The 25,631-nt window shown below is 37.3% G+C and overlaps 1 protein-coding gene across 2 annotated transcripts in view; it reads left to right on the top strand.

Moving 5' to 3' along the window:
• The window catches only part of LOC121423732 (MAM and LDL-receptor class A domain-containing protein 1-like), an 81,335-nt gene that overhangs the window by 47,876 nt on the left and 7,828 nt on the right, over nt 1–25,631 (top strand). For both annotated transcript variants that reach the window (XM_041619191.1, XM_041619190.1), the window contains exons 9-14: nt 819–1,084; nt 2,085–2,175; nt 2,580–2,831; nt 3,487–3,770; nt 16,234–16,342; nt 17,823–17,951. In XM_041619191.1, coding sequence (XP_041475125.1) covers nt 819–1,084; nt 2,085–2,175; nt 2,580–2,831; nt 3,487–3,770; nt 16,234–16,342; nt 17,823–17,951 — 1,131 coding nt within the window. The remainder of the gene's footprint in view (nt 1–818; nt 1,085–2,084; nt 2,176–2,579; nt 2,832–3,486; nt 3,771–16,233; nt 16,343–17,822; nt 17,952–25,631) is intronic.

Below are 25,631 nucleotides of genomic sequence, written 5' to 3'. Positions count from 1 at the left end.
GGAAGTTTTTCATAATCTTGTTCTTGAGTTACGAATGACTTTACGCACGACTGTATTTGCTCCTTTTATGGATGTATATTGTTTTTTATTTTTCCATGCTATTTAAAGGTCAAGTCCACCCGGAAAATTGTTGACTTGAAACGATAGAGAAAAATCAAACAAGCAGAACGCTAAAAATATCAAAATCCGATGTAAACTAAGAAGGTAAAATTTCGCTTATTTCATATATGCTAAATTCAGTCACAAGTAAATGAGAGAATCGATGATGTCCCTCACTATTTCTTTTGTCTTTTATTGTGTTAAAAATACAATATTTCAATTTTTACAGATTTCACAATAAGGACCGACTTCACTTAGCCGTAAAAATAATGCTAAGCAGGAATTCTGGTAGGTGTGGAAAATGGGAAAACGGGAAAATGGCCAACATTTTGTAGTGAAATCATTTCTTCTTCTTTTTGCGCTTGCCAAATTTCATGGCACCATAGCGACCTTCAATTTGTAGTGAAACTTTTTTTTTGCTTGTCAAATTTCTTGGCACCAAAACGTTATTCATTTTGTAGTGGAAAGTTTTTTTTTCTTGTCAAATTCACTTCAGGACCCCCAGCAAAAAAAATAAATCGTTCCCAGGCCCTGGGGAGCGTTTCATCAATATTTTCATCTGACAAGTTGTCAGATGTGACATCTTTCCATGATTTTGATTGGCTCCTATATGGTAACTGTCGGATAAAATGGGACTTGTCGGATGAAACGTCCGACAAGTCATCCTTGCATGAAACGCCCCTCTGATCTTGAGGATGATTTTTATCATTTCTATTTAGGATTCTATGTGCATATAAGTAGCAGAGGGCAACGTCCAGGAAGCAAAGCTCGACTCATCTCACCTCTTATCAACCCCCAAACAAGCTCGTCTTGCCTTGAATTTTGGTATCACATGTATGGCAGCCATATTGGACAACTCAATGTCTACTTGAAGAACCATGACGGTACCCTCCCTAACAAACCGGTTTGGTCACTTTCTGGTAACCAAGGCAACGTGTGGCACAGAGCATCTTTTGTGATGAACAGAATGACGCAAGATTTTCATGTAAATATATCACTCACCTTTACTTTATGTGTATAATAAGGGGAGAGAGTGTGAGGGTGTGTGTGTCGTTGAGTGTGTGCGTCAGTGCGTGTTTAAATGAATGTGTGTATCAAATATTTCTGGTGCGATGTACATATTACCATAGTCCATATTTTTGCAAAGCAATAAAATGGTACAATAATATATAGTGGCGTACTGAGCCCCCCCCCCAAAAAAAAAAAAAAAAAAAAAAAATTGAGATGGATATATATGTTACATCGGCAAAAAGTTCGACATTTTCATTACAAATATCAAAGTTTGTGATAAAGAACCAAGAACCACAAAACGATGAAACCTAATTTTGGGCTCTAAAAAGGCTCTAAAAATTTGTAAATTTACGTAAAATTACCTTTTAACTCTACTAAAAGTAATAATTTTAGGAAAAAACAAATGGCCTGCTCCCAAAACATATGAATAGACACCAAAACCAGAGAAAAAGACCACCAAATAATGAACTTGTGGCTAAAAATGTGATTTTGGGGGGCGGGGGTTAGCCGGCCATTTTTGGATTTTGGCCCGGCACACCTATTTCTTGGACCCAAGACAAAAAAAAATATAATGTCATTTCATGATGAGATAAGGTAAATGAACACAAAAATCTGTTGCCACAGTCAATCCTAAAGGCCCGAATTCACAAAGGTGGTTTCTGCAGAAACCATGGTTTCTAAAACCCACGGTTTCTAAAAAAATATGGTTTCAAACGAAACCACCTTTGTGAATTCGGGCCAAAATCTCCCATTTATTGCCCAACCTTATATCAACTTCAGAATGTTTCTAGAAGTTTGAAAATATATTCCGTTGATTCTAAGTGTAACGAGGTATAACTTTACACACAACAATGTCCGTTGTAGGAATTATTTTGAATACGTTATCAAACTTAACGAAATAGATCTAGCTAAGAATATGCCTGTTGACTATGAAAATTGAATTGTTTTATTTTCTCCTTGAACATCCGCCTTAGGTCGTATTTGAGGGTGTACTTGGTCGATTTTATCGTACCGATATTGCAATAGACGATGTGGCGTTTTACCCTAATTCACCTTGTCCATATTGTAAGTATAAGGTCTGTAAAATGAAATATACAATAAAGCTTATGCTTTTATAAAGCGCTTAATTTTTATTTGTCATTTTCTTTATATTTCTTCTTTGAATTTCTTCCTTAGTGTCCCCCACTTGGTCATATCTCGGTTAATTTGTGTAAACTTAAATACAAAAGGTCTTTTGATAAGTGTATTGATAAAATGTTCTTAATATTCTCCCAAATAGTCATGATGAAAGACAGATGAACCTGGATAATAACCGGATATGACAAGACAAGTGAATGGGACAACACAAAACGTTACAAGAACAGGACTGAACCACAAAAGAACAAAGTCATAAGAAAACGATACATGAACAAGACATAACAGGATAATACAAGAAAAGGTATAACACTTAGATACTTAATTCTATTTAGATCCTACACAGGAGCCTATCCCGACAACGATTCCATCAGGACTTCTGTTCAATATGTCATGTACCTTTGAGGAAGACTCCTGTAACTTCACCCAAGCAACGGACGACATCTTGGATTGGCAACGCGTCAGAGCCAGTTACCTGCAGCAAGATTTGAATGGATGGCGTTACACGAACATGTTGAGTCGACGCTTTCCTAATTGGAAAAGACTCAGGGGACCGGCCACCGACCACACAACAGAGTCTCACGATGGTATGGTATTATGGAAGCCATCAGGCTGACTCCACAAGGGGGGGCAGTGACCCCCCCCCCCCCTTTCTCGTGATTTCTACGTGCTGAATTCAAGGGAGGGAAAGGGGCAAGGGGGACAAGGAAGACGAGTATCGAAAGTGTTTGCTTGGTGATGCAACTATAATTTCAAGATCACCTGCCCACCTTAACCGCTGGTTCTGCCCCTTAATTTTGAAGTGCATATTGATAACGATTTCCTAAATTTATTATACTCTAAAAACGATGAGCATATTTGACCTAATCTTTATTCATTCATAGTTGCCCGCCGCGCTTTCGTCATGCCAAATACCAGGGTAAAAATTTGAATAAACATTTGAAAACATTAATAACACTTTGAAAATACCCACTGTTTTGTCACTATTCTTGTTTTGTTGTGTAGATAGGAGATCACTGATTCACGTGTGAAATATATCATTAAATTTTGTTCTAAATTTTTGAAAATGTATATCATAAAATAAAAATGTCATTTTAAGAAAACCTTCTTTTCGCTCGCCTGCGACTTTCAAAAAAATGTTGCCCCTTCGCCGTACTTTGCCCCTTAAATCTTTTAGCTCATTTTGCCGCTGATTATCAAATCATAATTATCATTACTATCACTATTCTAACATTTTTCTAGGATGGTTCATGGCTTTCTGGTATCGTTGGAATTGGTACAGTCCTCGGTTAGCCAGGAATGATCAGTCAAGGATCATATCACCTTTGATGAGTGGATCGGATCAACCTAGATGCCTCACATTCTATATATTCAAGGATGGTTACACCACCGATTTCATGAATGTTTACTTCCAATACTACGGAGAAACTAGGGAGATTGATCCAGACTGGGCATACTTTTGGCCTTCGTATAAATACTGGATGAGAAAGATGGTCGATATCCCTCCTTCTGATAGACCATTCAATGTAAGGGAAAAACATATTACTAACTTTTTTATCGTAAGAGGAAATATTGTATAAATGTAATTTCATCTGTTTTTTTTTTCAACGCTATTTTTAATAATTAGTGCCGAATGATTTAGAAAAATGACTGTAGAACTATACAGTGCGTCCCAGAATAAACGAAACCGAGATTAAGCGATGATTTATCATAACTTAATCACAAATACAATAGACAGATGACCTACCAATGTAAAGCTTAGAATCTCCTCTTTCATCCAATATTACTTAGATTGTTCCCCATTCACGCATGAGTGAGCAAAGACAATTTGCAAAAACGTATACCAAAAACTCATTTGGCGGGGTATCTGAATTTCAAAAAGAAAATCACATGCCTAAAAAGTTCAATATCTGATCTTTTGTTTGATACCTTAATCACAAAAAATGGTCGAGCAGTAAAAAAGTTATGTTCCCTCGAAACAATGTTTGTATTTCCATAATTTCATAAAATAAATGTGTTTTCACCGGTTTCCCATAGAAGCAATCGCATGGTTAACAAAAGACTTAATGCATGGCTATTCGTCAACAAAACGGAGTGTCAAGTGAGTTTGAACGCTAGCCTGTAGAACCTCTTAATTTTATGAAATTTAGGAAATTCAAGCCTTATTTCAAGTAACCAGAACTTTGTTATTTCTAGACTATTTTCTGTAATTGAGGTATCATTGTAGCGTCCCGGTGTAGCGTGCGCCAAGGGAAAGTTACAATTTGTTTTTTGGAAAGGTTCGAAGCGCCCTGGTCACATCTTTCGGATGGTGACGCTAAAGGTCGGTCCAGACGTAAATAATCATACATGTATCTGATTGATATACGTCTCTGACAAACCTCAATGACCAGGCGCGGACCCATGGGGGGGGCCGAGGGGGCCTCGGCCCCCCCCCTTCGGCTAAAAAAAAGAGAGAAGGAAAGAAAGAGAAAAAGAGGGGAAGAGGGGAAAGAAAAGAAGAAAAAGAAGAAAGGAAGAAGGGAAGAAAAAAAGAGAGGAAAAGGGGGGAAAGAAAAGAGGAAAGGAGAGAGAGGAGAGGGGAAAAGAAGAGGGGAAAAGAGAGAGGAAGAGGGGAAGGAGGAAGAGGGAAAAAAAGAGAGAGGAAAGGGGGAAGAAAAGAAGAAAAAGGAAAGAGGGGGAAGGAAGGGAAGGAGAGAAAAAGGGGAAAGAAAGAGAAGGAAAAAGAGAGGGAAAGGAAAAGGAGAAAAAAAAGAGAGAGGGGAAAAAAGAGGAAAGAAAAGGAGGAAGAGAAGAAAAGAAAGGGAGAGGGAGGAAAGAAGAGAAGAAAAAAGAGAGGGGAAAAGAAGAAGGGAAAGAAAAAAGGAGAAGAAGAGGGGAAAGAAAGAGAAAAAGGAGGAAGAGGGGGAAGGAAGAGAAGAAAAAGGGAGGGGGAGGGAGAAGAAAAAAGAGGAAGAGGGGGAAAGAGAGAGGAAGAGGGGAAAAGGAAAAGGAGAAAAAAGGAAAGAGAGGAAGAGGGAAGAAAAAAGAGGAAAAAAGAGAGAGAAGGGGAAAAAAGGGAGAAAGGAAGAAAAGGGGAAAGGAAGAGAAGAAAAGGGGAAAGAAAGAGAAGAAAAGGGAGGGGGAGAGGGGGAAGAAAAGGAGAAAGGGGAAGAGGGAGGAAAGAAAAAAAAGAGAGGGGAAAGAAAAGAAGAAAAAAGGGAAAAAGAAGAGGGGAAAGAAAGAGGAAGAGGGGAAGGAAGAGAAGAAAAGGGAGGGGAGGGGGAGAAAAAAAGAGGAAGAGGGGGGGAAGAGAGAGAGGAAGAGGGGAAAAGGAGAAAAAAGAAGAAAGAGGAAGAGGGAAGAAAAGAGGGAAGAAACAAGAAAGAAAGGGGGAAAGAAGAGAAGAAAAGGGGAGAGGAAGACGGGGAAAGAAAATGATGTTCGAACCAAAAGGGCGCTGAAATAATGTTCGAAGAAATGTCAAAATGCTGTTCGAACTGGGGGCAGAATTGATGTTTGAACGGGGGGGGGCGAATTGATGTTCGACGTAGGGGCGCCAAATTGATGTTGGAACTAGGGGCGCCAGATTGATACTCGAGCTAGGGGGGGGGGGTGACGAAATGGTATTCGAACTAGGGGCGCCAAATTGATGTTGGACCTACATGTAGGGGCGCCGAATCGATATTCGAACTAGAAGGGCGCCAAAATGATGTTCCAAGGGATGCCAAAATGATGTTCGAACTGGGGGCCAAATAGATGTTCGAACGGGGGGGGGGGCCGAAGTGATGATCGACCTACATGTAGGGGCGCCGAATTGATATTCGAACTAGGGGTGCCAAATTGATGTTAGACCTACATGTAGGGGGGCCGACTTGATATTCGAACTAGGATGGCGCCGAAATAAAGTTCGAAGGGATGTTAAAATAATGTTCGAACTGGGGGCGCAAAATTAATACTCGAACTGGGGAGGGGGGCCGAATATATGTTCGAGCTAGGGGAGCGCCAATTGATACTCAAACTAGGGGGTCGCCGAATTGATGTTCGAACTAGGGGGGCGCGAAATTGATACTCGAGCTAGGGGGAATGATATTCGAACTAGGAAAGGCAAATTGAGTTCGAAGGGATGCCAAAATGATGTTCGAACTGGGGGCCTAATTTATGTTCGAACGGGGGGGGGGCCGAATTGATGATCGACCTATATTTAGGGGCGCCGAATTGATATTCGAACTAGGAGGGCGCCGAAATGATGTTCGAAGTGGGGACGCCAAATTGATACTCGAACTAGGGAGGGGGCCGAATTGATGTTCGATGTAGGGGCGCCAAGTTGATGTAGGGGGCGCCAAATTGATACTCGAGCTAGGGGGGGGGTGCCAAATGGTATTCGAACTAAGGGCGCCAAATTGATGTTGGACCTACATGTAGGGGCGCCGAATCGATATTCGAACTAGGAGGGCGCCGAAATGATGTTCGAAGGGATGCGGCCAAAATGATGTTCGAACTGGGGGCCAAATTGATGTTCGAACGGGGGGGGGGGGGCGAAGTGATGATCGACCTACATGTAGGGGCGCCGAATTGATATTCGAACTAGGGGCGCCAAATTGATGTTGGACCTACATGTAGGGACGCCGACTTGATATTCGAACTAGGAGGGCGCCGAAATAAATTTCGAAGGGATGTTAAAATAATGTTCGAACTGGGGGCGCAAAAATAATACTCGAACTGGGGAGGGGGGCCGAATCGATGTTCGAGCTAGGGGGGCGCCAATTGATACTCAAACTAGGGGGGCGCCGAATTGATGTTCGAACTAGGGGGGCGCCGAAATGATGTTCGAAGTGGGGGCGCCAAATTGATACTCAAACTAGGGGGCGCCGAATTGATGTTCAAACTAGGGGGGGGGGGCGCAAAATTGATACTCGAGCTAGGGGGGGGGGCGAAATGATATTCGAACTAGGGAAGGTAAATTGAGTTCGAAGGGATGTCAAAATGATGTTCGAACTGGGCGCCGAATTAATGTTCGAACGGAGGGGGGGGGGCACATTGATGATCGACCTACATGTAGGGGCGCCGAACTGATATTCGAACTAGGAGGGCGCCGAAATGATGTTCGAAGTGGGGGCGCCAAATTGATACTCAAACTAGGGGGCGCCGAATCGATGTTCAAACTAGGGGGGGGGGCGCAAAATTGATACTCGAGCTAGGGGGGGGGGGGCGAAATGATATTCGAACCAGGGAAGGTAAATTGAGATCGAAGGGATGCCAAAATGATGTTCGAACTGGGGGCCGAATTGATGTTCGAACGGGGGGGGGCAAATTGATGATCGACTTACATGTAGGGGCGCCGCGCCGTACTGATATTTGAACTGCCGCCTTGTTGTTGGCTCATTGTTCTATATATTGAAAGTTTTTAAATGCCTTAGCCTTGAGGTTTTTAGGCCTTGGGGTTCCATGCCTTGGCCTTGGCCTTGGGGATTGAAGCCTTGGTCTTGGGTATTAAAGCCTTGGCCTTGGAGGTTTGAGCCTTGTCTACAACACTGATGGATATATTGATAGATATTATTTACAGAAATTTTGAAGTTTACTTGCACACACTAAGAAATAAAGGTTTAGAATTGAACCCCAAAAGGCTGATGCAAAATCAGCACCCTATGGGTTCAAAAATTGAACCCCTGATTTGGGGTTCAAAAATTGAACCCTGCGGTTGGGGTTCATTTTTGCACCCTGCGGGTTCAAAACTGCACCCCTAGGGTTTCAATTTGAAATTTAGGGGTGCAGTTTTGAACCCGCAGGGTGCAAAAATTAACCCCAACCGCAGGGTTCAATTTTTGAACCCCAAATCAGGGGTTCAAATTTTTAACCCATAGGGTGCTGATTTTGCATCAACCTTTCGGGGTTCAATTTTGAACCTTTATTTCTTAGTGTGCAATATGTAAAAGAATAAATGAAACATTCATTGTAAAGGTGAAAGTTTCGGATGCGTGTTTTATTTTTTGACGAATCGTCAAATACTCAAATAACTGAAATAACTGTATGGTTTTTATCGTTCCTATATTGTTGTTTCATGTAGTAATGCGTAAAAGACAGCTATATACAGTTCATGATACGACACCTTTTCGTTTCCAACCTACAGTGGGAAATCACGTTTTATTATTTTTTAACGAATTCCACTGAAACTATACACAACAAAAAAGTAAGTCCCCCTTAAACAAACATCAATAATTTCCGAACCAATGCGAGTTTTTAATATATTTTTACATGAGCGTGTAAGTAATTTTATAAGCTATCCTCTGAGTAAATGTTATGGACGTATTTTACGTCATGCTTTAGTGAGCACCGTCAGAAGGCAAAAATGTCACTTTTCAAAAGTCACAAGCCAAATATCATTACTTTGATTCCATTTTATTGGAGCTAATTCCACATTCTCATCATGAAAAATGGTCAGAAGGTTTGTAAAAGGTACTTTCTAAAAGATGATACAACTTTTTGGACTAAATTTTACGGTTGAATAAACACAAGTCCAAAATTACTATAATTGAATTTTGTACACGTTTCTATCAATAAAAATGATTATGATGACAGTTATTTTGGGGGAGAGCATCTTCAACAATAACCATCGTTTCACGGTTCAATGAATATTTATTGAAAACAAAAATACGATTTTATAAATATCATAGGCATGTATTGTTTCATTTTGGTAACTGAAAATTATCTTTTCTCAACTTTTTCGTTATGTTCATGACCAATTAACATGCTTCAATGATTCAAAGGCGTTTAATTACACATTCACGCTTGAATGAACATGTGGAATGTGATCAGCTCGTTTTTACGTTATCAGAAAAATGCAATTTGTAACTATGTATATCTTTCACAAACCTCCTTGCATAGTTCATTTGATTTGATTCTTATGAAAATCCCGATGTTTAATGCATCAGTGAGCACACAATATTCGAAAATTATGCAAATGAGAAGAAAGTTCTAGGCCTTGGCCCCACTCTGTGCCGTATCGAATGATTCTTTTGGTGTGCGCGGCTTTTAGATAGTGTTACCTTGAAGCCATGTGCGAAGTTTCATGAAATATTTGTTGGCAGAAGTAACAAAAACCGTCCATGACACAAACCCTCATTTCATATTTGTTAAAATTTTGACTTCCTCTCTCATAGACTTGTGTACATTAAAGGTGCATATGTTTAAGAATAAGTAAGCCCTTATTCAATATGGTGGAACTTTTTTCACGGCTGTCTTTAGCAATGTCACTTGGCAGTAATGTTTATCAACCTATGGGCAGTCTTTCTGTGCAAAAATGAAATCGATTTGTATATTCATGGATGAGCGAGCACGCATCAAAGTGGGAAAATTTGTATTTTCAATGTCAAAGACTCATTTTAAAGGGTAATAAAGTGAATATTGGGGGCAAATTCGGTTTCAAATGTGACTTTAATTGCTGTTGTCTTATCATCCATCATTTCTATCACTACACACGTTCCGAACTTTAAATATTTTCATGGTTGAGCGAGCACATTCGAAAACTTAGGTATGAATACTCTTTATACTGCATAAATGCATACTTCCCTAACAATTTCTCATGATCAGTTTAATTTATGGACAAATCAGTCTGTCAGTGGTGGATCCAGAATTTCGAAATGGGGGAGGGGCCTATAATCGGGGAAGACATCAACATTTCCAAATTTTAACATGATCTAACAAGTTTTAGAGGATACTACCATAAACCCCTATGATGATACGTCACAATACAGGGGCCGCGGAACCATTTTGAAAGTGGGAAGGGGGCTGACCATCCAGAAAATCACAATCGTATGATCATTTTTACATTTGTGTACATGCTTTTGGAAAAAAGTGAGGGGCTGAAGCTCCAGCACCCCCCCCCCCCGCGGCCCCTTCAATACACTGTGCTCACTCAACCATGAACATACAATATCAAAATTGTGTGTGGAGTGGCTAAATGGATAGTAAAACAGCATAACACCATGAAATTCACCTAAAAACAATTTTTGCCCAACTTTGCATATGCACAATCTGAAAATCGATTCTTGTGACTTTCAAAAATAGTCATTTTCAATTCAATCTTTAATCACTCATGCATGACACAACCGATCAATCTCATTTTTCACCAGGAGTTGCTTAATGAGTGTAGAAAACCAAAAAACCAAATATCATATCTCAAAATAATTCTGTTCAAAAGTTACAGCAATTTGATTTAGGGGGGACTTACTTTTTTTGTTGTGTATTTACTCAGGCCTAAACTGCATTGCTATCATTTACATTTATTGTTACATCTTGAACTAGTTGATGTATACAAGATACATGGGACCTTGGAATTCATGTTTCGCTAGTATCGTATGAAAGAAAGAGATTAGAACTTATCGTCCAAAATGATGCGAACTTAAGAGCATTGTTTTCATATTTATAAAGACACTGATAATAAAGAATATTTTTACAGTATATTTATCTTTAGTATCTTATTTTCTATTTATATACACCGTTTACACGCATTCTGTTTCTTTTGAAAATCTATTTGGAGTATATAAAATTTGAGCAAGATTATAAGATACATAACCTTTTGATACTTTATATGATTTTGCAAGAGCGGAAGAGCCAATGTTTGTTGATTAGGATTGACAAGACAACTCACTGTTTTGAATGGATTTCAAGCGAATAACAAACGATTATATAATATATCCAAACACAGATCTAAGTAGGCAGTGCACTCCCAATTAGTAAATGCTGAGTGCTGACTACGGAGTCTACCTCAACTATATAATAAAAAGCATGTTAATTTATATCTTTTGAAGAATATCTTACCCAAAATAAAATATTAATTTTCTTTCATGCAGAATATGCAATTTAGTTATTGCACAACCAGTTTTCATACGTGGCGATACAGGGGCGTCATCCCCCTAAGATTTTTCAACCCTGAAACAAAAAGTAGAAAAAAAAATGGGAGTACCCACAGGAACGAAGAATGCCTACAATGCAAGAGAGGTTTCTGTGAGAATTAACTGAACTAGACATTACCCATTCGGCAATGGGAGTCAATATTTCGGCACGATTATTACTTGACTTAAAATTAGGGCCCCCTAAAAAATCCTGGATCCGCGCCTGGCTCCCGCTCACATAATTCTAGCAGGGCCTACTCTGATGAGAAATTAAACGAAATTGAAAGCATCAAATGGTTAAAATACAAATCGCTCGAGTTTCCCGCTCGCATTGATTATTTTTATAAGTGATATTACATTTATTCATGAACACATCATTATAAATCCATTATTCATTTGCCTCTTCTTCATGCATAGGCGGATCCAGGTGGGGCCCGAGGCGCCCGCGCCCCCCTATTGGTAGAGCAAAAAAAAAGGGGGAAGGAAAGAAAAAGGAAGGAAAAGAAAAGAGAAAAAAGAAAAGGAGGAAGACGAATGAATAAAATAAGATGAGAGGAAGGCTTGGAAAAAATATTTCATGTCACTATATAAAATTTTCGCTCGCGCTTCGCGCTCGCATTGCCTGTTAAATGATCCACATATCTTGTTCAACGTGGAGCTTAAATATCAAGTTTGGAAGTCAGTATACAAAACATATTTCTCCTTGGAAATCGAACTTTCATTAATTTTTGTGATTTACATATTGAATTTTAAAAAGTGCTCTGTAAAAATGTCAGTTTTATGGTCTGAATATTAACATTTTCCAATTGCACTGTGCGTTCGCGAATTTGATTTATCAGGTACCTATTATTTTCATGTATTCCATAAAGTTTTCAAAATATCCCTTTCAGGTCTGATTATCAAAACGCATCAGCTAGCGCCGCTATGCTTGCATTTTTTATTGGCGGGTTATGTATGTCTCAATATTGATTGTATAACAAACTACCTAAAATCCCCTTTTCATGACAGTTTATCAAAAATTTCGGCTCGCGATTTGCGCTCGCATTAATGGTTAAAAATATATCAACTAATTAATGATGCATCCTATTCATAATAAAAAGGTGCTTGAAATGTACAGTGTTCAGGCCATAATATCATCAGATTCCGCGCCCTCATTATGCATGTATACTAAGATATCAATTTAATAATTAAATTGTCCCTTTTTTTTAATCTCGCGCTTAGCAAGATGAATAGGAAGATATATAGTCATCATATTCATATGATAACATGTCCTAAGGATGGCAAGGTCCTATGTCTCAAAATTAAAGTAATAATGAAACATATCCGCTCTTTATCAAGTGCGATTTATATCCACCTTACAAGTTTCCTATAAAGTGTTTGAAATATCAGATCGGAATATCAAATATTTTAAGCTCGCGCTTCGCGCTCGCTTTTATTTTCATGATAAAAGATTATGTAGAATGCCTAGATTATAGGTCTAAATCTGAAACACGCGCGCGCATTTTCATTCACTTATCCAATTTCAGATCACAATATAAAAAAAATCCGCTCGCCCTTTGTGCTCGAATTATTAATGTAGGAAGATCCCCTTTCTCATCCCTTTCATGATTTAAACATGAATAGAGTATCCCGTTCAAGGTCGAAATCACGATTTTTTTTACGCTCGCACTTTGCGCTCGCATTATTAATATAGGAAGATTCCATCTTATTCATCTCTTTCATGATTTAGGAAACAAATCTAGAATTTTTCCGCTCGCACTTCGCGCTCGCATCAATTGATTTGATTTGATTTATTGCTTTCTTCTGCATCCATAACATTCGTATAATACATTTTTCATAACATAATAAACATAATATTAGCATTTTTGGCATGAATCATAAATAAAGAGTACTAAAAAAATAATTCCAGACAAAATTATTAACTATATGATATTCACAATTTGCAGGAGAAGGATTGTCATCATAAGCAGATTGCTTGAAAAAATGACAATCCCAAACTTATACTAATTGAATTAATACATTTATAAAGCAGAATGGGCATATATATTTTCAAATACGAAACATGAATTCATGCAATATCATAGTGTGAAGATGAAGATGATAAAGCTGAGGGTGACGGTGATATGATGATGTTGTTGTTGTTGATGATGATGATGATGATGATTATGATGATGATGATGACGATGATGAAGGCCATGGAGATGATGGTGGTCATGATGAAGATATTGGTGATGACTAAATCGAAGGAGGAATAAATTCACGATAAAAAGGATACGACACAGAAATTTTACTTCAAATATTCTGATAATAACATAAATTTAACGTTAGCCTTAAATGAGTGAAGAGACGAAGATTGTTTTACAGACTCTGCTGGTAGAGAGTTCCACAAATCTGGACCATGGTGTCTTATGGATCTCTGCGCAATAAGCAGTTTGGGGTTGATTAAATGGAAATTTGAAGAGTAACGGGTAGGGTATGAATGAATAGATGTATTAAGAGTATAAAAATTGTGGAATGAAGGTGGGAGCATGTTATTTACGTACTTAAACATAAGTAGTAAACTTTGAAGTGTATTATGTCAAATACTGTTAGAGTCTTTAGTTTATGGGATAATGGATTTGTGTGTGATAAATATTGGGAATCAGTACAGATTCGAATTGCTTTTTTCTGTAATAAGTATATTGTATTAAAGTTTTCCATTCTTTATGTAGAAATGTCAAAAATTTTCAGCTCGCGCTTCGCGCTCGCATTATTTGATTGATGAAATATGTAATGTCTTCATGGCTAAATGCAAGCAGTCCTTAAAAGGCACCTTTCGATCAGTTCAAAACGTATACAAACATTTTCTGCTCGCGCTTTGCGCTCGCATTCTAGAATTCTCGCAAATCTAGAATTTTTCCGCCCGGACTTCGCTCTCGCATCAATTGTTAAGTAATACTGTATAGCTATCCTGTTCATGATTACAAAAAAATAATTAAAATTTTTTATGTAGAAATGTCAAAAATTTTCAGCTCGCGTTTCGCGCTCGCATTATTTGATTGTTGAAATATATAACGTTTTCGTGGCTAACTGTATGCAGTCTTTAACAGGACTGGTAGGCCTACCTTTCCGATCAGTTCAAAACGTTTATCACAAATTTCTACTCGCGCTTCGCGTTCGCAGTAATTATTGCAGGCACATCTTTTTTTCAGAAAGTTCAAATTTTAGGAAAGAATTCATGCAATTTAAAAAAAAATTGCTCGCGCTTCGCGCAGGCATTATAAAATAAGGATTATGATATTATACATTTATGTTGATTTAAAGAATAAAGCTAAGATGTGACTTGTAAGACTACCCCCTTCAAAGAAACAAACCCAAAAAAAATCTTCGAGCGGCCGATCGGGGAAAATATGGCTGAAAAAAAAAAATTTGGGCCCCTTTATTGGCGAAAGCTGGATCCGCCCCTGATTCATGTGCCTATGAAATAAGATAATTTAACATGCATTTAAGGCACTTATGATTGCCTGGGGAGGGAGGGGCCGCCATTTTTCCGAAAAGTACACAGGGGCGCCAAAATCAAGTCGAATTTGGGCCCCCCTCCCTACGAAATCCTGGATCCGCGCCTGTCTGTGACAAACCTGAATTACACACGCACATGCAAACAAACACTGTTGAAACGATAGGTAACTTGTTTTCATGAGACAGACCATTCACACCATTTTCCTCGAATAGAGGGTTTGGGTCACTGCAAGCTAATTATTACCCATCCCAGAGCCTCGGGTGTTTCACTGGGATAATTACAACTGGCAGGCAAAATATATTCTTTTTCACAATTTTTTAATTTGATATTGCTGATTGACAAAAATGAATGAATGTGATTGACAATCTAACACTGATTATAGGGAGTGTACCTACTGACCTTCCTTTTTTAAAATTGGAAAGTAATATCACTACTTTGGAAAGTAATATCACTACTTTGGAAAGTAATATCACTACTTTGGAAATATTTTTTTTTACTGGCGGAACAATTAGGGCCATATTACTCTCTCAAGTGACGATTTTGATCCCGTCAATTGTAGTCTTCATAAATGCCTATTTATTTGTAAAATGAACCGGTCGATGTACTCTTTTCTGGTCAGAAATGGAATGTGAGACATATGGTAGTAAACATTCAACCCTCGAATTTCCTCCTTGTTTTTTTTTTTATTTTTGTTTAAAGTGCCACTTTAACACACGAGTCTGTGGGAAATGAATGGAAATGAATTATGCCTGTGACACCTATACACTATAGTATTGTAGGCGCCACCTCATCCACCCCAAACTTTCTAATAATGCTGGTTGTGACTCTACTTCAAAGTTGTTAAACTGTGTAGGGGCCCGTCGCAGAGAGAGTCGCAATCAAACACAACTCAGACTAAAAAGCAAACATAATCTTATTTTTAACCACTTTAACACGCGTATTTAGGGACTCCCCCCCCCATCATCTTTTTATTTATTTACTTTTGTGTGTATGTGTTTAATGGCGACCTTTATGTAACGTACACAAAGCAGTAAAATGCAGAACATAACTATTATTTTTTATTGAAAAAACCCACTTCGGAAATCGGAAATCGGACAATCTTTTGTGAATTATCTGGATCCGGTAACCACTGGTTCCTGGTCCGTGTTTTGACAAAGTGTGCCATCAACGATGAACTTGATTGGACAATGAGCATTTAGCGATTGCCATTAACCTTCGTTACAGAGCTCAGTGGAGCGTTTCATCAACATCAACAACTTTCGTTGATTTTGATTGGCTGAGAAGCACGGTTCCTATGGTAACTATGGGATAAAACGTCTGAAAAGTCCTTTCATGAAACGCTCTCCTGAAATACCTCGAAAGTGATTAGTTAATAATCCCGTCGTCAACAGTCATTACACAAAGGAGTTCTCCAGACTGAAAATAATATGGTTTGAACACATAAAGTCTAAAAACAAAGCACTGAATATTTAATTGAAATCAAAAGGAATAACAAAATTACGACACTTCCAAGTTTTTCATTATTTCATAACTAGTTTTTAAATTATTCGCTTCCTGACGACTAACTTTTGCAAAGACAATGGTGTATTTTGTTTTGTGTTCATATTTGTCTTTTAGATTGTTTTTGAAGCTGTTGTGCCAGGCCCAAACAGCCGGTGGAGACAGTACATGATGTTTATCATTGATGACATCAAAGTTGAAAGTGGAGTCTGTCCGAGAATGAATAGTAAGATTTTACCTTTTCTGTCGTCATACGGACCGCATTACATAAACGCAGTTACTTGTTACAGTTATTAAATAACCTACCAAAAGAGCTGCATGGTTAAGGGGTTAATGAATTCGTTAACAAAATGCGTGGAAATACTTCATAATTGCTAAAAAAATTGTTCACTGTTTCGCCAATTTGATTCTCAGTTTATAATTCTATATTGAATAAATTTCAAAACCTGTAACACATTAACCCTTACTTAATTCTGGGTGTAAATTTGACACCTACAAATTTTGTCACTGTACAGCCGCGCGATTTCGTTTTTACCGCGCCGCTCGCTGACGTTTTACTTTTAACCGTTGCGCATCTTTTGAGACCAAGTTCGCGACACTCAGGTACGCGATTCCGAAACTATGCAACATTTTGTAAGTGCATGTCAGACCCAAAATTGCTCAATAACATGATTTCGCGTAGAATGTCATTGCTAATTGTGTTTAAAAACATAAATGTATGATTATTTTCACTTTTGCTGGTTATACCGAGGACTGATTCAGCCCCCCCCCCCACACACACATTTTTGCGATAAAGACGCCTCGCTGATTTGCTTTCAAGTCTCGCGCAAATTGCAACCCCGGGTACGCGGTTCCAAAAATTGCGCACATAAGTGCATACACTACCCCCAAATCGCTCAAAAACGTTAATTCTTGTACAAATCCAATGCAAATAGTGTTTTTAGTCAAAATTCATAAATGTATTACCTTTTCCCCTTTTACTGATCAAACTCAATTAATTTCATCTTGTTTATGGTCACAGTAAACTCCCCCGACGTTTTTCATAAATAAAAAACAATAAAAAAAACAAAATTTAGAAATACAGAAGGAATTTAGAAAACAAATAAATTACATAATGAAATAAATGTGATATTGATATTATATTAGCATAATTGATTAGAAATAAGATTTTTAGAAGAATTTGATATGCCATGAAAAACGCGCGTGCCATTTTTGTCTTACGCTATTGAGGGTCGGGATCATAGGGGGGGGGGGGCTGAATCAGCCCCACCTCAGTCTTCTTAGTCGTAGAAATAGCCTAGTTTTTTGGGGTGTTGCAAGAAACTTGCGATCAATTGAAAGTCAATTTTCGGTCCCTAAATCATTGTTTTGCAGTTAATTGCTAATTAGTGATTGATTGCTAATATGCTCCTTGGAACAAGAAGCTTAATCTGATTTGCTACAGCTAACGTTGATCTATCAATTGAAAAATTACAATAGAATATTTACAATTGATCGCAAATATTTTCTTGCAACACCCCCTTTGAAGGGTGAAATGTATTTTGTGTTTGATTTCATTTATGATCGCAAGTGTCCCCGACAAAGTTCATCGAAAAACGATAAAAACAAAGGTTCGAAAAAACGATGAAGTATATACGAATTAAAAAAAAACTATAAAATACATAGTAAATTAATTACGTTTGGGCAATTTTTGTTGTTCCTTTCAGGAAACCCTGCATCTTGTGATTTTGAAGAAGACACTTGTAATTACTGGGGTCACTGGACAAGAATAAGCGGCGAAACCCCGTCCAGACATACCGGACCGCCGAGTGATCATACGATCGGAAATTCCAGTGGTAAGTAAGATTATCATTTTTCAACTCTAAAGTTTATTGCCTTGGTCGCCCTTAGGCCCGAAGATATTCTCACATTTCAACTTTCCTTTCTCTTTCTGCGTCGTTTTACTCTGGACTTAAAAATCATTATTTTTCTATTTTTGGTACATTATGTATTATTATTTATTACTTTTTTTTTACTTTATATCTCTAGATATTAGAAATACACATCTATTTTCATTCGAAATTCACAGACTATCATCCGGTAGGCTTTTCATCATAACATTGGATATTCGTCAGTCGTTATTAGTGTGATTATGGTTAGTAGCAGTTGTAGGAGGAGGGGGAGTAGAAGTAGTGGTAGTAATAGTAGTAGTAGTAGTAGTAGTAGTAGTAGTAGTAGTAGTAGTAGTAGTAGTAGTAGTACAGTAGCAGCAGCAATAGCATTAGAAGTAGCAGTAGTGGTAGTAGTAGGAGTTGTAGTAGTAGTAGTAGTAGTAGTAGTAGTAGTAGTAGTAGTAGTAGTAGCAGCAGTAGTAGTAGAAGCAGCAGCAGCAGTAGTAGAAGTAGTAGTAGTAGTCAGGCGCGCCGGAACACTTTCAGTTTTGGGGGGGCAAAATCCCGAAGGGGGCACAATATTTTTGACAGCGTGAGTTACCGAAGCGATCGAGGGGGGAGGGTGTGGGACCCCCCCCCCCCCCCCACGGTAAAGACTTTGTGTAAAAATGGAGTTTAAAAGTAACGTTTTTAAGAGAATTCAAAAATAAATTTCTTGAGAATTAAACATAGAATTCACTACAAAAGACTATACTCAGAGTTTATGAGAACCTATGAAATCTACGCGCAAAATGATCGCTTAATTCGGAATGTGGTTTTCGTGTCTGATCAATTAAATTACGCAATACGCTTATATTGACTCAAAATACCAGAAATTACATTTTTCATGCAATATCCTTTCAGAAATATTTATTTATGTACATTTACATACACGGACGACGCGAGAGAGCACAATTATCATAAGTTTCAAGGAGTGTATATTAAGCAGAAGAAGCGTAACAACAGAAACAAAATACATTCTAATGAATGTCTTTTTAAATTCAAAATGTCATACCGTTCTGACGTGGCAGACGACGATAAGCGCTTAAATCCCCATTCTATTTAAATCATTTCTGACCTCAGCATTGGAGAGAGTCCCTGATTATCCATGCATAGGCAAAACGTTTCATATTTTATAACTTGAGGAAAAAGAAATATGACTTGCTTAATTATTATTTAACAATTTAAAACTTTTCTAAAAATTTAAAACATTACTCGATTTATGTGTTTCTTTTGGCATGTTTTGTATGGCTGGGAAGCACTTTTGGATGACCCCTTCAAAATCTTCTTTTTCTTATCTTCTTTCTTTACATATTTTCTGGGGAAAATGTGACCATAACTAGGAAATGATGAATATCAAATTCCAGGAAATATTCATATGTAAATAATCATGAACTAACAAACTGCGGCAGTTCATAAGGTACATTTTGTAACATTATTTAGAAGAACAATTACATTCCAGGAGGGAGGGCGCTATGCATCGGAACTTGTGAGTACACACTTTTCTTGGAGCTCCAAATTTTCGTTAACTTTTCACATTTTCCAGAGCCGAGTGTAAGTTATCACTGGATAGAACTGTTATATTTGGAATAAACTACGTTTTGGTACTGGACTCGACTCGTTAGAATCTACAGAACAGAACCGAACAGAGGATTTTGAGTAAGTGCTCGACGTCCTTTTTATTTTCCAGTACGGTACTGTAACACATCCGTGTCTAGTGCATTACATATGGCCGCTAAAGCTTCTAATTTAACCCTCACAATGCCATCAGAGACGCAAATGCTAAAAGACATATGGCATAAAATGCCAATTCTAGATACATTGTTATCTAATATGCAGGCCATCAACAAGAGAGTTGACGACATTGAAGAGAGAGTTAAGATTGTGGAAACTCAATACTCAGACTTGGACAACGGGTTTTCCTATATGGAAACACAACTAGAAGAAATCTCTTCTTCCATCGAAGGAAAGGCAAGTAGATCGGGAATGGATGAGTTAAAGTCACAGATCATAGGCATTGTAAACCGCAACAAAAGAAACAACGTTGTGTTACATAACGTGCCCGAGATGGCTGAAGGTAATACTGTCGACTGCTCTACATTTGTGCACTCCTTAGCAACACAGGTGCTTGGAATACAACATTCTATGGAAATGGAGAGAGCGCATCGCACACCGATGGGGAGGGGTGCGCCGAGTCGTCAAGGCAACGAACGGAACAGACCCAGACCAATCCACGTACGGTTCCTACGATATCGCGATCGCGAAACATTTCTACGAGCAGCGTCATCAAAAGGAAAATCGCTTAAAGTCAACGATTCTCGTATCTTCGTAAGCGACGACGTCCATCCATCGACTCGTAAGGAACATCAGATCTTGATGAAGAAAGTTCGCGAGCTCCGCGCTGCAGGAAACTTCGCCTTTATTCCATGGTCAGTTCCCCGTGTCATCAAATATAAAGATGGGAAAAAAGATGATCCGGGCGCTTTGAAAACTATTAGGCCAGACGACCTTTAACTTGTTCGATTATTTGCAAAGGAAAATGTAAACACTGAGTGTCATATATGGAGCTCCATACACTGTTTGGCAGATGCTAATCATCAGTGGTGTTACTTTTTTGTTATGTATTTATGAACAATACAGTTTTTTACAGTGTCCTCTACACATGATACAAAGAATCAATTTATTTAAGGATACGGATAGTAGAATGAAATTATTTTCCGAAGTGATATACACGGGATGTAGTTTAATTCAAATGATTTTCAAACCAAAGAAAATAACTTTTATGAATGACCAGTATTAAAATCATATCACTCAATGTATGTGGTATAAGGAATTACGTTAAAAGAAAGAAAATTTTTAATTTTTTGCAAAACCAAAGGGCAGATATATTCTGCTTACAAGAAACGCATAGTACAAAAGAGGTGGAATTATTTTGGAGAAACCAAATGAAAGGTGACTTCTTCTTTTCTCATGGTTCTAATTGCAGTCAAGGTACCCTTATATATATTAAGAATGGTTTTGAATATGAACTAAAGAGATCGATTTCCGACCCGAATGGTCGATATAATCTTATTTTGATTGAAGTTGACGGAAAATTACTTGTTTTGTTAAACATATATGCACCGAACATTGTTACAGAGCAGAGAAATTTTTGGTCTCGTATACAAAAGACATTAGAAAGTATTGAGAATATTGAGGAAACAGTGTTACTGCTAGGCGGAGACTTCAATATTAGTTTGGATCCTCAATTAGATAGACTTGGAATTACAACTGTAGATAACTACAAAGAAAGTAGAAGAGATTTGATATCTCTGCTCTGTGAACATGACCTGGTGGACATATGGCGTCGCCAAAACCCTAAATTGAAGAGGTATACATGGAGAAGGAATGACTTAAAAAGTCAGAGTAGATTAGATTACTGGCTAGTCTCAAATGAGATTCAAGATTTTGTGTCAGATGTTAATATCATACCATCGATCGCTACAGACCATTCTGCGATTACATTGTATCTTAATTTGAAAAAAGAAAAACCGGGTAATGGATATTGGAAATTTAATTCTTCTTTATGTTCTGATGAAAAATACTGTGAATCCCTTATGGAAGATTTTGAGATGTGGAAACAAGAATGTGAATCATTCGACCCTGCATTTACATGGGAATATCTTAAATTTAAAATCAGAAGAATGACACAAACATTTAGCAAAAAGAAGGCCAAGTTGGTTAAACAGAAACGTGTTGAGTTAGAAGATAAGGTGAAACAACTCGAATATGTCATCGGAGAAGGGGATAAGAATAAGATCTTACAGTACGAAAAAGCTAAGGAAGAATTAGAAGAATATTACAGAATTGTCACAAATGGATTAATTATTCGATCCAAAGCTAACTGGTCAGAGTATGGTGAAAGAAGTAATAGATATTTTTTGTCTCTTGAAAAGCATCATAAAAACAAATCTACCATTCGCAAGCTTGAAGTACAAAATGAAGTTCTAGAAGATGAAAATACTATTCTTAAAGAAATAAAACATTTTTATAAATCATTATATTCGAAACAGCATGTTGAGTTGGACGATTCTAATGCCAGATCTTTTTTGTACAATGAAATTAAATGTTTGGATGAAGAATCCCGGGATAGCTGTGAAGGTCTAATAACAATAGACGAATGTCATGCAGCGGTTAAAGCTATGCCAGTAGGAAAATCTCCAGGTAATGACGGACTCACAAAAGAATTTTATGTGAGATTTTGGGATATCCTGTCTAGCCCTCTGGTAGCAGCATTAAATTATTCTTTTACAAAATCCGAACTTTCCTCAAGTCAAAAACAGAGTGTTGTTACGTTGATACTTAAACCAAATAAAGACAAAAGATTTCTGGAAAACTATCGACCTATTTCATTGATTAATGTTGATGTCAAAATATGCTCTAAAGTACTTTCTACGCGCTTACAAAAAGTAATACATTCAATAATCAATCCAGATCAACATGCTTTTATTAAAGGAAGAAATATTGCAGAGGCAATTCGGAATGTACACGATATGTTTTACTACCTTAATACTGAAGAAAAGGATGGTTACATTGTATCGATCGACTTTAAAAAAGCATTCGATTCGATTGATCATGAATTTATTTTTAAAGCCCTTGAATCGATAGGTGTAGGTCCAATTTTTATCAAATGGGTCAAAACACTATATTGTAACATTGAGGGGTGTGTACTTAATAATGGCCACTCTACTGGTTATTTCCCTATTTCCAGAGGTGTAAGGCAGGGGGATCCCTTATCTCCGTATCTTTTTCTGATAGCCATCGAAATTCTAGCTGTTCGTATAAGACAGGAAAGGGAGATTATAGGTATTAGTTTCGGACCATGTGAATCCAAACTTTCAATGTATGCCGATGACTTTTGTGCTTTTTGTTTAAATTATAAGTCAGTGAAAGTCTTATTTAAAATACTAAGACAATTTCAGAGTTGTTCCAGCCTGACTTTTAATAAAGAAAAGACACAAATACTAAAAGTTGGCAATTACAGAGATGGCCAATGTATTGATGGAGTTAACACAGTAGAAAATATAAAAGTTCTCGGAACAGATGTTGGGTATGATGCTGCAGACCTCCAAGAGGGAAAAATTAGAGATCTATTGCTATCCACAAAAAGGGAATTAAATATGTGGAAACAACGGAATTTAACCTTGTTTGGAAAAATACAAGTTATTAAGTCATTTGGGATATCAAAATTCATATATCTTTTCTCATCAATTATTTTGCCTAGCTGGGCAGTGAAAGAAATAGAAACAATTTTTTATGGATTTTTGTGGAAAGGAAAAGATAAAATAAGGAGAAATGTACTTATTCAACAGATTGAAGAGGGAGGCCTCAAAATGGTTGACGTTAAATCAGCAATTTCTGCTCAGCAGCTAATGTGGATTTTGAGAATAAAAAATGGAAGCAACCAAGCTTGGTATAATATTTTCAAATTTTATACATGGAAAGTAGGTGGAAAATTTTTACTTAACTGTAATTTTGAAAACAATCTATTACATTTACAGCTACATTCGTTTTATATTTCTGTATTGGAAAATTGGCAATTTATCCGTTCCTCAAAAGAAGATGAATCTCTTGCTAATCAGATTATTTGGAATAATTCAGAGATACTGCTCAACAAAAGAATGATTTTTTCTCATCACCTATTTGATAAAGGGATTATAACCAGGCATCATATTTTGACATCAGAGGGCTCTCTGAAAAGTTATAATTTTCTTAAAGATCAATTTGATATAAATGGAAATGACTATTTACTACTGAAAGGAATATACTATTCTATTAAAAAGAACAGTGATCAAAATGTTATTCAATTCCATGTAGACGAAATTAATTTTCTAAAAGGCAATATAATTATGCCGATTACTTTTAGAGAAGCTAAGTTTATACTTAGCAAAAACTTTTATGATTATTTGGTTAAAAGTAAGAGAGAACAATCTCTCAGTTCTTTTCGATTAAAGAGTAAATACAATTTAAGTGATTCCGAATTGCATAAAGTTAGAAAGAGAATGATGAATACAACCATTGATACAAAAACTAGAGAATTTCAGTTCAAAGTACTAAACAACATTCTGTTTTTTAATTATAGGCTGTTTAAAATGAAAATAAAAGATTCACCAGAATGCTCTTTAGGCTGTAAAGACTATGAAACCTTAGAACATGCACTATGGTATTGTAACTATGTAAAAATATTTTGGGATGAATTTAAAGCCTATTTATCGATGTTGGATTTTTCAAACCTAGACGAGCAGACCATAATTGTCGGATTTTTACATAAACAACAAGATGCTAGAATAAAGAATCATGTCTTACTTATAGCAAAGAGATGTATTTACATAAGCATAAACGGTGACAATAAGCCAAGCATTGACTATTTTAAAAGAATGTTGTTTTCTTCGTACACAGAAGAAATGCACATCGCTAAAAGGAAAGGGAAGTTGAATATCCATGAAAGAAAATGGAAATGTATTATGCCACTATTTACTTCGAATCACTGCTAAAGAAAAACTGGCGATTGTTTCTCTTTTTTTTGTTATAGGACTATACTTCTTTTTTTATACTTCTTTTTTTTCTATACTTACATGTATCATTTAAACAATAACTGTACGTAACAAACCTGTACTTACTTTGTTATTTGCAGTACTATATGTAAACACAAAATGTATGAATGTATCCTTACTGATCTGTATCATATGTTTTTATTGGAAAGTATCAATAAAATACTATTGAAATATAAAAAAAAAAAAAATTACATTCCAGGAGCGGATGTGGTTGACGGTACACCATGTGGAGTTTTCGAAAAAAGTGGATAGAGGGAGAAGTGAAATTGATAGGAGGAAGTAGACAGTTAATAGTCGAGTAATTTTTTGTTCAAACGAGCGTATAGTCCTGATAAAGACAGTAAACCAGAAAACTGAAGAAGAGGCTTGATTAGTTGATAGATGAGTACCCCTGCTCTGCACTCCATTCGCCGACTCAAGCTAGCATCTTCTCATTTATCCAATAAACAACTACTCAATCCTCTTTAACTCTTTAAACTTTTCGGTTTTACAGCTATTTCCAGATTCCATATGTTGCTCGAGTAACTAGCGTTCACGCGCGTTGGTGATATCGGGTCCGGGGAGCGTTTCATGAAAGGACTTGTAGGACGTTTTATCCGACAAGTCCTGTTTTATCCGACAGTTACTATGGTAAAAATGCTTCTCAACCAATCAGAATACAGGAAAGTTGTCAGATCTTACAACTTGTCGGACGAAAATATTGATGAAACACAACCCCGGTCTGAGCGTTTCTGGGCGACCGCGCGTAAGTTAGCCGACACAGCCAGCATGCAAATTTATAGTCTGAAATGTATTCATTAATAGGCCCCCATTCCACAGAACGGAGACCATTGAAAGACCACTGAACAATTTTCCTGTAAGACCGTTGCAGCCTGTTTTGAACCGTTTCAAAAAGTTTTGGAGCCCATGAAGACCACGAAGACCACTGAAAGATTGGTCAGGACTCGTGTAAGGCCTCAAAGACCATTGTAGGTTCATTGAGAGACCTCTGACAGATCAACCAAAATTCATG

Source organism: Lytechinus variegatus, chromosome 11, assembly GCF_018143015.1.
Source record: "Lytechinus variegatus isolate NC3 chromosome 11, Lvar_3.0, whole genome shotgun sequence".
NCBI classification, from domain to species: domain Eukaryota; kingdom Metazoa; phylum Echinodermata; class Echinoidea; order Temnopleuroida; family Toxopneustidae; genus Lytechinus; species Lytechinus variegatus.
Note: the sequence above shows the minus strand (reverse complement) of the source record. Positions and strands in the feature narration are given on the sequence as shown.